Source organism: Crocuta crocuta, unplaced genomic scaffold (assembly GCF_008692635.1).
Source record: "Crocuta crocuta isolate KB4526 unplaced genomic scaffold, BGI_CrCroc_1.0 scaffold334, whole genome shotgun sequence".
Lineage (NCBI taxonomy): Eukaryota > Metazoa > Chordata > Mammalia > Carnivora > Hyaenidae > Crocuta > Crocuta crocuta.
Genome location: NW_027533260.1, coordinates 844,921 through 859,313, shown reverse-complemented (window position 1 = coordinate 859,313; position 14,393 = coordinate 844,921). Strand labels below are relative to the sequence as shown.

The following is a 14,393-nucleotide window of genomic DNA, read 5'->3' as shown; positions in this document are numbered from 1 at the left end:
ATGCAAGCTCTTGGCAAGGTGTTATTATATTCTGAAATGACTCTGCACTACATGTTAGAAGGGTGTAGACTTGGGGTATCTAGTACAAGCTGGAAAACAGGAAAAGACTCAGATCCTGGCCACAATCTCTACAATGGTGTTTCCTATTAGCATCAGGGCTCTATACATCTTCCTCACCCTCCAGATAAGGAGAAGATGTATCCCCATCTCTGGGGTTCTTTCCTGGGGACCCTTGGCTATTTGTCACATTCAGAGACAGTGTCATGTATTGGAAGTCATATTTCTTTCTTTCTTTATTTTTTAAATATTTTTTTAGTAATCTCTACACAGGGGAGCCTGGGTGGCTCAGTCAGTTAAGTGTCTGACTCTTGATTTTGACTCAGGTCATGATCTCACGGTTCGTGAGTTCCAACCCCCTCCTCATTGGGCTCTGCACCGACAGTGAGGATTAAAGAAGTAATCTCTACACCTAACGTAGGGCTCGAACCCACAACCCTGAGATCAAGAGTCATATGCTTCACTGACTGAGGCAGCCAGCTGCCCCCATATTTCTCTATCCTGAAGTATTTCCACTTGTTTGAATTTGGGGAAATATGATGCTCATAGACCAACTGGGAGCCCCTGGGTCCCAGAGGAGGTTCTCACTTTTTGGTTTTGATAGGGTCTATGGACAGAGAAGGATTATGACATTTCTCAGCCACCTCCAGGATCTGAAGGTGGGTGTGATGGATCAAAGCCAGTCCAGAATGGGATGGGATGCACAGACCCATCTTCACCGTCACTGACAGAAGGATACAAATTAGACCATGGTAGCAAGCAGAGTGTCTGACCACAGCCCCACTCAGACCGCTGTTGCCCTGACAGTTGTGGCCATCACAGCAGCAGTGGCATCTCTGGGATGTGGAGAATAGTCTAGATTCCCTTAACACTGTCTGATTAACACTGTCTCCCAGATTGGAGGTGGGGGCATCTGAGGGGCAGTAGGAGAGGGGGATGCTTTCTGGATCATATGTATGGTTTCTGTCCCCAACTTCTCTGTTCAACAAGGATACCCCTCTCTCCCTCAGGCCACTGCAGAGGAAGTGAAAGCTGAGCTCTTAAGTCTCTGAACCACATCAGGGGGCAGCGGGGGGTTTCCTTCCTCCCATGTCACAGAACCCTGCCTCTCAACTTCTGAAGACAAGTCCACTTCCCTCAAGAAAGATGTGGAGTTTGAATGTCTGTTTTCCGCAGATAGGTTTCTTGGAGACCCTCTTTTTTTTTTTTAATGTTTATTTTTGAGAGAGAGAGAGCTTGAATGGGATAGAAAGAGGGAGACAGAGGATCCAAAGCAGGCTCTATACTGACAGCAGAGAGTGCATTATGGGGTTCGAACCAAGAGACCACAAGATCATGACCTGAGCTGCAGTTGGATGCTTAACCGACTGAGCCACGCAGGCACCCCTCTTGGAGACCCCCTTATGAGGATGGAGGAACAGAAGACCAAGACACTCCTGGGAACAAATCCTCTCCATGTTGGACCCAACCCTGGAGACCTCAGGAAGCACCAGGTGAACTCTTGAATTCATCTGCAGGGACAGAGGCTGGGACTGAGCCTGGAGCCCTGTCTATAGCTCCAGACTTGAATATGCAGCTTGGGCTCAGGGTGAGATAGAACTTGTGACTGGGTCTTTACCTCTCCTCACATTTCCCTTGAGCCTGCACATACAGAATCTCTCTCCTCTTCTTCTCCATACCGTTCCAGGTGCCATAATTCCTCTCCTCCGTGGAAGCTCACTTAGCTTCGGGTCTCCCGTGGACAGTGCTCCATCTGTGAGGTCACAGAACTCTTCCCAATCTAAGCAAGATCCCACATGTGCCTAAACACTTTGAATGTCTTCCTTGGCTTCCAAAGACAATGCCTCATTCAGCTCCTGATATTTCATTCCTTTGTTTATCTGACAGACACCGAGACATATTTTTACATAATCTTTCCAGATTTGGAACATAGCTAGAGTCAGGAAAGGATGATGAATCTTGTTCTCAGTCCTACAGAGCTCCATTTGAGTACTGGCCAGAGACTGAGCGAGAGAGGGAGAGAGAGGGAGGGAGAGAGGGAGGGAGGGAGAGACAAGGAGGAGGAGAAGGAGGAGGAGGAAAGAGGGACACACAGAGAGAAAGAGGGAAAGAGAGAAAGGAGGCGGGAGGGAAGAGGGAGGAGGGGGGGGAAGGGAGAGGAAGAGATCAGCTTGTTGGGGAGAGTCCCTTCCTGTCTGTAAGAGGTGAAGAAGAGAATAAAGGTCTATCCCAGACAAGGAGGAATCTCTAAAGAGATTGGGGGTGGAGTTGGCCCCAAGAGGCAAGAAACCAAGGGCATGTGAGCAGTCCCACACCGAGGGTATGATCCACTCGAAGGCCCTAATTTCCGGTGGTGCCAAGGAGTCTGGGAAGGGCAGAGGTAGAGTGGGGGAGGTACTTATCCCGTTCAAATTCATCCCCAACCCTCTCAATTCTCCCAGCACCTGCCCACCAAGGAGCGCTCTCTCCTGCCCAGAAGGAGAAAGACAGGGGGTGGCTCTCTCCGTGGTGCTGAAGAAGGATTTGGTCCCGAGTTTAGGAATATCTGGGAGGTGGGTGTGGAAGGGTCTCAGTTCAGGAAAGCTGCTGAGTCAGGACTGGGCCCACCTAGGAGTGCGAAAACCAGGGGGGAGCTGGCCCCTCCCCTCCTCCTTATTTACCCTGGAGAATGTTCAGTGGGCTCTGCCAAGCTGCTGAAATCAAAGTCTCTAGCAGCCTGTCTCTAGACTGCGTGTTCTGTTAGAAAAATAAAGCCCCCTTGGGGCTGGTGGGTAGCTCAGTCATGATCTCACAATTTGTGGGTTCGAGTCCTGCTCCTGGCTCTGTGCTGACAGCTGGGAGCCTGGTGTCTGCTTCAGATTCTGTGTCTCCCTCTCTCTCTGCCTCTCCCCCACTCATTCTCTCTCTTGGTCTCTCTGTCTCTCTCTCAAAAATAAATAAGCATTTTAAAAAAGAAAAAGAAAACCCCATTGATTAAGGTTCCTGAAAGTCCACCTTCTTGTAACTTAGAGGAAAATGCATTTGTCATTGACATATTATGTGGAAAGTAGAGATGATTCTTCCAATTCCATCTGAAGTCAACATGACATTTTCTACTCATTTAAATCTCCAGGTAACACATAACAGTGCCTGGTATGGATGGACTTTTTTCACTTTTGCTAATTCAAGATTAGAGAAGTAGTATTATATCCTTTATTTATTTTGCATTGATGTGATTATAAATAACTTTTCCCATGTATTTCTTTTTTATTAACTGTAATCCTTCTTTGTGAATTATCTACTCAAAGAATTTACACAGAGTGACCTTGAGGTTTTCCTTATTAACTTTTCTAAAGATAGGAATCTCTTTCCTATTATTTACCTTAGAGAATATTTTATTTTTAGGCTTTATTTTTAGCCTCTCTAATATATATTAGAGAATAATATATGTATAAAATGTATGTATATATTAAAAATATATAAATATATAAACATTACATATATTAAAGTTTATTTACCTTTAGTAATCTTGGGGTGCCTGGGTGGCTCAGTCGGTTAAATGTCCGACTTCAGCTCAGGTAATGATCTCACAGTTCGTGGGTTCGAGCCCTGCGTTGGGCTCTGTGCTGACAGCTAGCTCAGAGCCTGGAACCTGCTTCTGATTCTGTGTCTCCCTCTCTCTCTGACCCTCTCCTGCTCATGCTGCCTCTCTCTTTCAGAAATAAATAAAACATTAAAAATTAAAAAAAAAAGCTTTAGTAATCTCCACACCCAACATGGGACTTGAACTCACAGCCCTGAGATCAAGAGTTGCATGCTCCTCACTGTCTTTCCCCAGTTCCTTTGCAGTGAATTCAATAAACTTCTATCTCCTTTATTCTGTCTTGGGTGGATTCTTTCACCTCCCTTGCCACTGGCTTTTACCCAAATTGGGTCAGGGACCTGCACCCCCAAAAGGACAACTTTATGAAGCAGGAAATTGAAGTACAGAGAGGTTAACTAACTGGCCCAAGTTGAACATCTGGCTTCAAACTCAGGGAGTCCAGCTTCTTAATTATTGGAACTACTGTTTGTAAATGATGTGAAAATGTTGGGGTTCGGAACTGACTGCCAAGAATTCTTGAGAAATCTTTGGTGCAAAAAAGGGTTTTTATTAAAGCATGTGAACAGGACCCAGGGGAGAAAGAGCTGCATTGGGGTTGTGAGGAGTCACTGCTTATATACTTGGGAGTTGGGGGAGGTAAAGATTGGGGAAGTTTCCAAAAGGATTTTCATAAGCTAAAGAAGACGTGCAGGATCCTGGATGCCTTAGCTACTGTCAAGCTATTATTGTTTTTCCCTCTAGCAAAGCATTAACATTAAAACAGTTGGGAGTTCCTAGAGGACTATTCTACTGCCTGTCTCAAGTATCTGTCAATGGACTTCAGGTTATAAAGAAATTTAATTTTATCTACATTTCCTTCTGCCTTTGTTCCCCACATTAGTAGATGCTTACAGAACTTTGTAAATAAATGATTAGACAATGGGGAGTGAGAAAGAGAAGGAGAGAAATTACTTCTGAACACTAGGTCTGGCTTTGTCTCTCTTTTTCTGTCTCTACTGTTTTCTCACCTCAACTGCAGCACACTGGGAAATAACTCTGCTCTATCGGTCATGAAGGGCCAGCCCCCTGCGGTTGGTCTGTGTGTTTGTCAGTAACTCCTGCCAGGCTGAGCTGGACCCTTGAGAGGCAAGCCTACAGCCTACCCAGTCCTCAGAGCCTGGGGTCCCAGCTGCCTACAGGGGAGTCTTTCGATGGATGGAGAGTTGGACTGCCAGGCTCAACACCCTCTGGGATGCCATTTGCCTCTCACCATTAGCATCTCTGTTGTAGTCTGAGTTGTGGTTGGGAAGAGGAGGAAGAATACCTGGATTCTGAGCATTTATTTTCTTATTTTTTTAAGCTTTCTTTAAAATTTTTTATTTTTTAAGATTTTATTTTTAAGTAATCTCTACACCGAATGTGGGACTCGAACTCACAACCCAGAGATCAAGCGTTTCATGCTTTACCGACTGGGTCAGCCAGGCACCTCCTGAGTCTGGAGTTTTGAATCAGAGAAAATACAAAGAAAAGTTATTTTTCAGGGTATGCAATGCCAGTTTCTCCTAGAAATAGATACAGAAAGTGTATCTGCCATGGTGGAATGTACAAAGCAGACATACAAAGTAACGTATCTGCCAAGGTGGGACGGACCCTAAGCCTTGGTGAAACTGCAAACGCCTTCCCTGACTGTACGGAATGGAAGTCCTTGAAAAATGGCGGCTTCCAGCTTCATAACTCTCATGGACGCGGCCATGTAGTTCCCTTGTCTATCCCTGTAAGAAATTGAACGGCGGAATAGAGTGTAGTACGCCATGATAACTCCTGGCGGGGCGTGGCCTCACAGCTTCTACTGAGCCTGCGCAGAGTTTAATCGCCAGGGCGCCAAGAAACGCCCACAGGAAGCGAGGGCCGGCCGGAAGTGGCCCAGCGCGGCCATTTCGCTTGGGTTGTTAACTGGGTGCAACCCGTCAGCCACAGGCGTGGGACGCTGTGGTGGTTTGGTGTATCGGCAGTGGACTCCTGTGGGGCCAATGAGGGGAACTCGGCTTAGGGTGAGTGTGAGGGGTTCGGCGACGAGTGGCGAGGGTCTGCGGAGTGAGTGTTGGGGTCTTCAGTGACGGGGGCTGTGGGATAGACGGCGCTTGGGTGATTGGCTCGGTCATTTTCCGTCTTTGCGTGTTTCCCGTGTGTGTATTTTGGGGGAACTAAAATTCCAAGTGTATTTTAATATCAACTTTTATACTGTTGGTCCTTGACAGCCGTTCATTTGAAGACGGCAAACTGGCTTCTCGGACGCGCCTCGGGTGGCCCTGGGGATGTAGCAGGATTCTTGCACTGAGAGTCGTGACACCGAGGCTTTTCTTTCCAGGAAGCAACTTTATTCCAGCCGGCGTCGCTCAGTAGGGTTCCTACCCAAAGAACTGAGCCCCAAACACCACGTGGCGTGGTTTTTTGTATATTTTTTTACTTCTTTGTCTCCCACATATGGTAACACAAACGCACAGTCTGAGTAAGTGACCTCATGTTCAAGGTCCGGAGGGATGTTGTCACATAGGCGGATAGTAAGATTGCCTTGAGATGTTCTTTTTTTTTTTTTTCTTAGGGAGCGGACCCTACCACATTCCCCCCTTTGATGCTTGGACCCCTCTATTTAGGGTCAGAGAGCATCATGTGGTTTACATTTTTATAATATCATTACATGAGCGGACATCTCTCATTTTTTTAATTAAANGGCTCGACTCACGAACCGTGAGAGCATCACCTGAGCCGAAGTGGGACGCTTAACCGACTGAGCCACCCAGGCGCCCCAGCTTTGCTTTTTTTATTTTTTATTTTTTTAAATTATGGCCTCAGGGAGATTGGAGGCAGAGCATACAACCAGGGGAGCTAAGCTGGGTAACATTAAGCATCCTCCTAAAATTAGGATATGGACGCCTGGGTGGCTCAGTCGGTTAAGTGTCCAACTTCAGTTCACGGCATGATCTCGCCGTTGGTGGGTTCGAGACCCGCGTTGGGCTCTGTGCTGACAGCTCGGAGCTCAGAGCCTGGAGCCTGCTTCAGATTCTGTCTACGTCTCTCTCTGACCCTCCCCTGCTCACTATGTCTCTCTCTCTCTCTGTCTCCCTCACTTAGAAATAAAAGTAAATTAATCAAAAAAAAGGTTATTAAAAAAATAAAATTAGGATAATTCCCATGAGGCTTTTGAATCTCTCTCTCTCTCTCCCCCCCCACCCCAAGAGTTGAAAACCATCCTCCAAAGAACTCCCCCGGGGTTCCAGCCGGTCCAGGTCTGGACTGGGACGTGAGCAGCCTTTGTCATTGGCTCTGTGATCTCCTCTAGGACTTTTTCCTCATCCTCTATCTGTAGGCAGCAGTTGCTCAGGTTAACATTTCCACAGACACCTCTCTCAGAAGCAAGCATGTAATCTCAGGCCAAGCAATGTTGGTAGATGGCATCACACATTTTGGTTTGTTGCTTGGCTAGTAAGTTAAGAGCTCTGGCACTTTCACTGGTGATAGTTTTTGTAACTGCTTGTCGTCTAACGCGGTGCGGCGTGTAAATGGGAGGGTGGTAGCCCCGATACCCATCCTCTGCCCAGGTGGCAGGGCCGTAACATTGGATTATACACTCAGGAGGCCGTTTATTATCTTAATTGTTAATTGTAAGGCACACTGCCTTTTTTTTTTTTTCTTGAGTCTCTCTGTCCCCCTACTCTTGAACTCTCAAATGTTTTTCTCAGGCAAGCGGGAGCAGGAAGAAAGATGGACGAGTGGTTTCTAGCACGTATGACCCTGACCAGACTGCGGGAAGTACTGTCTAAACTGTCCTTCCACATCTGTAGTACGGTCCACCCGGGACCTGCCATTTGATGGCCGTGTTGACGTTGTCTCAGGCCTCTCGCAGATGAGAAAAGTGAGACAGGCGGTGGGGATCTGGCTCAAGGTGATCTGGGGACCATTGGGTTTTCTGGGCAGTTGAGTTATAAAATCTTTGGTCCACGCACGTTGAGTTTTTAACAGAGACCGTGGTGAACGTTTTCCCCACGACGCAAGACAGGTTTTTCCAATAATTGAGCTTTTGAGAAGCCAAACCCAATAGGGCTGGGGTGTTTTTTGTTTATTTGTTTGTTTTGTTTTGTTTTTTACTCTAAGGCTTGTGGGGATCTAATTTTCTAGTCTCTAATGGCCATTGTTTTCCCACGTTGGTACCAACGAAGTATCCTCTCCACAAAGGGAAGGTGAGTGTTCACAGAAACCTCTCACCACATTTCCAGCCGGCCAGGGCGGCCTCGGCCAGTCTTATGGCAAAGAGCAAAGGAAGAATCAATGATCGTGAGAAACAAGGCGTGACAGTGCATCACAGTAAGGAAACGTATGAAAATAAGGGCAGACTTTTGTTTCACCGGACCGTTGATTCGGCGAGCTTCTGCAGCGCGTAGTTCAGTCACTTCCTAGAGCGACTCCAGCAGTGCTGCCGTCTCCTGGAGACTCTGGGGTTGCAGATTGCTTCCTCCATAGGGTCAGCTTGCATGGCGTTGATGGGTCAGGAATGCACTCCCAGTTTGGAGATGCCGGCTTCACTCTGCTGTGGTCAATCGGGGGACTCACTGCTACCTTTACTGCAGTAGGGGTGGACAAAATGACAGTGAACAGGCGCCTCCATAGGGGTTTTGGGGCTTGGATATTTCATTCCTTTATCTATGTTGCATCTCCTGGTTTATTTATTTATAATGTTTTTTATTTATTTCTGAGAGAGAGAGAGAGACAGCATGAGCAGTGGAGGGTCAGAGAGAGAGGGAGACACAGAATAAGAAACAGGCTCCAGGCTCTGAGCTGTCAGCACAGAGCCCGATGCGGGGCTCGAACCCACAGATGGTGAGATCATGACTTGAGCCGAAGTCAGAGGCCCAACCGACTGAGCCACCAAGACATTCCCCACATCTCCTGGTTTAAAGGGGTGAGCCTCTAGTCAAATTAACAGGTAATCGTTCTCCGACCCAGTGGTGAAAGGTGGTTAAGGCAAAGCCAAGGGTCCACGTCTGTTGTTTTAGGGTTAGATTGCCTGTCTCACTTAGATTCCTCCCTTATGTCCTTAATAATGGGGGGAGGGCACCCATAAAGGATTTTATAAAGGGAGAACCCCATCTGCTTCTTTAGCCTCCCTCTTGCAGCTGCAGTCTGCCTCCCTGAAGGTCCCTTATCTCTCCCTGCCTAATGTCACCCCTTTCCCTATTTATTTCTCCCCTGGAACAGGGCCTGTAACTTCTGTTAGGGAGCAGGGATGGTGACCGGTCCGGCTTCTTCAAGCTGATAAGGGACAGTGTAGGGGTTCAGCAGCTAGAATCTACCCAAGGGTTAGTTGAGTGGCCCACAGTGTGGTTTTCCAGGAAGGCTGGCAGGCTGAGGCAGCATAAACATTAGCAGACACAAAGAGAAAAACACAAAGTAAAGATTATACTGACCAACAAGATGATACCTTAAGATTGTGTCTACAGTTTCCAAACCTGTGAAATAATCTAGGAGAGACCCTGACTTTGGAAACCACATATGTCAGGGACTCTCATTACCCAACTAATGGAGAAGCAGGGGCAGTAAGTAATCAGTGGTGACTCTATTTCCAAGAGTTTGGCCCTAACTTAATTAAAAAAATTTTTTTAAGCATCCAGTGCTTGTTATTGCTGAGTATAAGCAGACAGTGTGCTTTCTTTTGCTGTGTAAAACTTAGCTAAGCCAAACCTGGGTATTATTTTATAAAGCAGAATTTTTATTGCTTTTTGTGCCATTTCTGCCTTGTAGGGGAAGGCCCTTACCCAATTAGTAAAGGTATTAACCCATACAAACAGATGATGGCTTTTTTTTTTTTTTTTTACCTTGGCAACTGAGTGAAACCTAATTGTCTTTTCCTGGATAGTTAGTCTCCGGTTCCTTGATTGCCTGGGAGAGCAAGCTTGTGGTTGAAAGGATTGTTTTTAAGACATTCTTGCAGAACTGTCCTCACAACCTTGACAGTTTTTTTTTCAGTAAACATCCTTTGAGCCATTTAATAAGTTTTGTCTCTCCCTAAATGAAAGCCAGATGCTATGTTTTAATAATCTTTTAGCTCTGTGAGCTTGGTAATAATAATTGCCCTGCTCAGTTATAACTATTCCGAGGGCTGGAGAGAGTGTTTAGGAGTCAGACCCCAGTTTGTTTATTTATTTTGGGGGAGGGCAGAGTAGGTGGGATTGAGTCTCCTTTAATAATTGATATAGCAGCAAACTATCTTCCTGAACCCTGGTATCTATAGCCTACAATACCCAGTAATTTTCTAAAGCTCACATAATTGTTTATCTCTCCTGAGTTAGGAGCACCAGAGTCTCTAATTTAGGTATAATGTCCCTTTCAGCAAGGGAGAAAGGGTCTCTGGCGTTATCAGGAAAGAAAAGAAAAATTAGGTTTCCCCATATACATCCCAGGGCCTGAGAGAAAAATTTAGTTAGAAGTTTTCTAGAGGTGCCCCTAATAGTTATGCTGCATTTGGATAGTTGGCCTGGAGTGGAAAAGAGGACAGAAAAGGGAGCTCTGGTGTCAAGAAGGGAATCAACCAGTTCTTCTATACTTAGAGTTACCGAGGTTCTGGGTTTCTGATAGACCGTCGGTTTAGGGGAGCCGCTGTGAAGAGCCCCCAGGCCTCGGTTAGTCCCTTCCAGGGATGTGGGTTATCTGAGCCTCACAGATAGAGGTCCGAGGGCATTCAGATCTCCGGTGATTGTTTCCATTATCAGGGGCATGGCTTAATGGGGTTTTCATTTTGGTTGTCCCCTCTGAGGACATTCTCATTTAGTGCTTGGAGCGGCCATAGAAATGGCACTTGGTGCCAGGACCTCGGGAAGTCGGTCTGACAGTACGTAAGGCCACAGCTAAGGCCTTAGATTTTTTGTTTTTAAGCTTCCTTTTCTGTTTGGTTTGTAACAGTCCCGATTGGCATCTCCTAAGAGCTCCTTCAGGGTCCCTTCAAGGCCAACAGCCAATTTTTGCATTTTCTCTGAATATCTAGGGCTGACTGAGTGACAAATTTGTCTTTTAAAATTATCTCAGCCTCAGGGGTGTCAAGGGAGATAGCCATATATTTAATGAGAGCCTCCCTCAACCTCTCCAGGAAGGCCATCAGGCCCTCATTTTGTGTTTGTGAAATAGTGGCTAATTTAGTATAATATAAGGGTGAAATCTTAGATTTCCTTAATTTTTTTCCTTACCCTTCTGTTTCCTACCTGCAGGGCCTTGGGGGTACAGACTGACCAAGCAAGATTTTCTTGGTTGTCATAGGATGCACTAATTTTATTTTGGCCCAACAGTAACTTACATATTGATCAGTGGCCATTTAGGGAGGGCTTAACGAGCCAAAGTCAAGGTCTTTTCCCCTGTCTTTTTCAGCAATGCCCACATAAATACGTTTCAGCCATGTGGGTATCCATTTCTGGCATACAGTGGGCTAAGTCTGGTAAAATGGCTCCCATGTATCTTAGGAAAAGCCCTTTATCTATTATGGCAAAGGCTTCCGTTCCTCTGCTAAACAAGAACAGCACAAATGTGGAGGATTTGGAGGCTGGCATCAAGGGTATTGCCGTTATTTTCCCAGCCTTTGGATCAAAGGAGGAGGAATTTTAATCTTAATCCTGTGTACTTGTAAAATCCATTTATTTTAACCTTAGTCCATCCTGACCACATATAAAATTTCTTTTTAGGGGCGTTTGGGTGGCTCAGTTGGTTAAGCATCCAACTTCGTCTCAGGTCATGATCTCATAGTCTGTGGGTTTGAGCTCCGCATCAGGCTCTGTGCTGACAGCTCGGAGCCTGGAGCCTGTTTCGAAATCTGTCTCCCTCTCTCTGTGCCCCTCCCCAACTTGCACTCTGTCTGTCTCTCAAAAATAAGTAAACATTTAAAAAATAAAATAAAAAAATTTTTTTAAAGATAATCCTTCTCAAGCCTTTTACAACTTTTCTTTTGCAGTTAGATTTTGTCCCAACCCATTTTTCTCCAAATAACCAGTCTCATTTAGGACAAAATCACTTTCTTTTACCTTTAACAAAAATATATTTCCATTTCTTATATCTTTCATACCTCCTACTTTCCTACCTACAGAGTTGCTTTTCTTATTTCCAACGGTCTTAAGTACACTTAGCAGAATTTTAACTGCTAGAAACCTAGTCTCCAGTGAAAACTAAGTAGTAATCAATTGTGAACTCTGTTATATCAGAATTTTTTTTAGATGACAAATTTATGAATCCATTAAGCCCAAAGCATGTGTTTCAACAGTTCCAAATATCCTGATTTTTTTTTTGCAACTAGTGAAAAGTACAAACCTACATCTAGTAATTAGTGCTTCTTACCTCGTTAGATAGCCAATGAACTCCATCTCAATTTATCATGCAAGCAAAACTTCAACGTTATGTTACCAAGGACTTTGAAAGCCATCTTAACAATTACTCACGAAAACTATAAGACAGACAAAACTAACCATCACTTTAAGTCAACAAACTTAAATTAGCTTAAACACTGAATACGTTTTACTTGAGTCCACGTAAGACAGTTTGTTCCCCATGGTTAATTTTTACCTGGAACGTTGGTGGGGAAACTGACTTCTGTGGTCTTCGCTCCATGAACTCTTGGGGTGGGAGGAGGAGCTGATGGTCCCTGAGGCCCTGAGGAGCCAGTTATGCAGGCCGCCCTCCCCCTCCAGGTGGTACAGAAACCGGACGGGGGAAGGGAGGGCAGAAGAGATAGGTGCCAGCAGAAGGCAGAGGAAGAGAATTCCCAGTTTTAAATCTTGTCAGCTCAGGCAGAGGAGCAGACTCCAGGTTTGTTCTGTTTTGTTTTGTTCTCTACTAGTGGAATTAGGCAGTCCATGTCAGTCTGGAGAAGACAGGGAATTTCCCCAAAACAAAGGAGTTTCGGCAGCTGCTTAGGAATATTCTTTAAAGTCCATGTTCTGAGGTAGGACAACCAGAGAGAGTTGGGTCTAATTTTATCATAGTCATTGACCCAGGGAATGAACAAGAGACACACAGTTACAGGGCGACTCCAACCTGCCACCCAGCGCCCAAGGCCTTAGAGGTGCTGCTTCGTTCCTCTTCCCTTGTGGACTTACTAGTGCGACCCTGGGAGGTGAGCAGGCTCCCCTTCTGCCTGTTACGGGCAGGTCTGCCAAAACGAACCGGGGTTCTTACCAGTCTGACGCCGCTCCCTGAGCCTGTTCCACGGCCTAATAGGGTACTGCATGGAGGTCCTTGCCCCAGCACGTCAGGAGGGCTAGTCTCCTGTGGATCAAGGGGTCCACTGGGGCCAGGTGAGCCGCCTCTCCCAGTGCCCTGAGGTTTGCATCCCTGGTGGCAAAGGAGGTGGAAACGAGTCCCAGACGAGAGCCCCCAAGTAATGTAGCCGGATCCTCGCACAGAGAGTTGTGACACTGAGGCTTTTCTTTCCAGGAAGCAACTTTATTCCGGCCGGCATCGCTCAGTTGGGTTCCTACTCACAGAACTAAGCCCCGAATGTGATGGGGTGTGGCTTTTTTATATATTTTTTACTTCTTTGTCTCCTACATATGGTAACACACAAACATGCAGTCTGATTAAGTGGTCTCATGTTACAAGGTCGTGAAGGATGTTGTCACATGCGTGAATAGCAAGGTTGCCTTGATGTTTTTTTTTTCCCCTTAGGGGACCCTACCACAGGGACGCTGGAGAAGTGACTCCCTGGGGGCAGTGGTTGATGCAGGGGCAAGCGGCTTCAGGGATTGGGGGATGTGGAAGGTCCTGTTATTTCATCGGGAGCAGTGTATTTGGAACCTATAGAAATCAGTACAGTAGGGCGCTGAGTCGATGGGAGCCCATCATCTGGAGGCCTAGGAGATCAGTTAGGGGAGTTTCTGAGCCTCTTCTTAGGTCTCTGTGTTACAGTCTGGTCTGGATCTCGCAGTGGAAGAACCAGGCGGCACTCGGAGATCTTGGAAGGCAGGAGGNGCCCAAGGCCTTAGAGGTGCTGCTTCGTTCCTCTTCCCTTGTGGACTTACTAGTGCGACCCTGGGAGGTGAGCAGGCTCCCCTTCTGCCTGTTACGGGCAGGTCTGCCAAAACGAACCGGGGTTCTTACCAGTCTGACGCCGCTCCCTGAGCCTGTTCCACGGCCTAATAGGGTACTGCATGGGGGTCCTTGCCCCAGCACGTCAGGAGGGCTAGTCTCCTGTGGATCAAGGGGTCCACTGGGGCCAGGTGAGCCGCCTCTCCCAGTGCCCTGAGGTTTGCATCCCTGGTGGCAAAGGAGGTGGAAACGAGTCCCAGACGAGAGCCCCCAAGTAATGTAGCCGGATCCTCGCACAGAGAGTTGTGACACTGAGGCTTTTCTTTCCAGGAAGCAACTTTATTCCGGCCGGCATCGCTCAGTTGGGTTCCTACTCACAGAACTAAGCCCCGAATGTGATGGGGTGTGGCTTTTTTATATATTTTTTACTTCTTTGTCTCCTACATATGGTAACACACAAACATGCAGTCTGATTAAGTGGTCTCATGTTACAAGGTCGTGAAGGATGTTGTCACATGCGTGAATAGCAAGGTTGCCTTGATGTTTTTTTTTTCCCCTTAGGGGACCCTACCACAGGGACGCTGGAGAAGTGACTCCCTGGGGGCAGTGGTTGATGCAGGGGCAAGCGGCTTCAGGGATTGGGGGATGTGGAAGGTCCTGTTATTTCATCGGGAGCAGTGTATTTGGAACCTATAGAAATCAGTACAGTGGGGCGCTG

The 14,393-nt window shown here is 46.6% G+C and overlaps 1 protein-coding gene across 5 annotated transcripts in view; it reads left to right on the top strand.

The window, feature by feature from the left end:
• The first annotated feature begins 1,528 nt into the window (after positions 1-1,528).
• The window catches only part of ZNF175 (zinc finger protein 175), a 37,902-nt gene continuing 25,037 nt past the window's right edge, over positions 1,529-14,393 (top strand). For 2 of the 5 annotated variants that reach the window (XM_077747234.1, XM_077747229.1), the window contains exon 1: positions 5,559-5,670. In XM_077747234.1, coding sequence (XP_077603360.1) covers positions 5,650-5,670 — 21 coding nt within the window. In that variant the 5' untranslated portion in view covers positions 5,559-5,649. The other 3 variants (XM_077747230.1, XM_077747233.1, XM_077747231.1) reach the window with 3 other exon arrangements.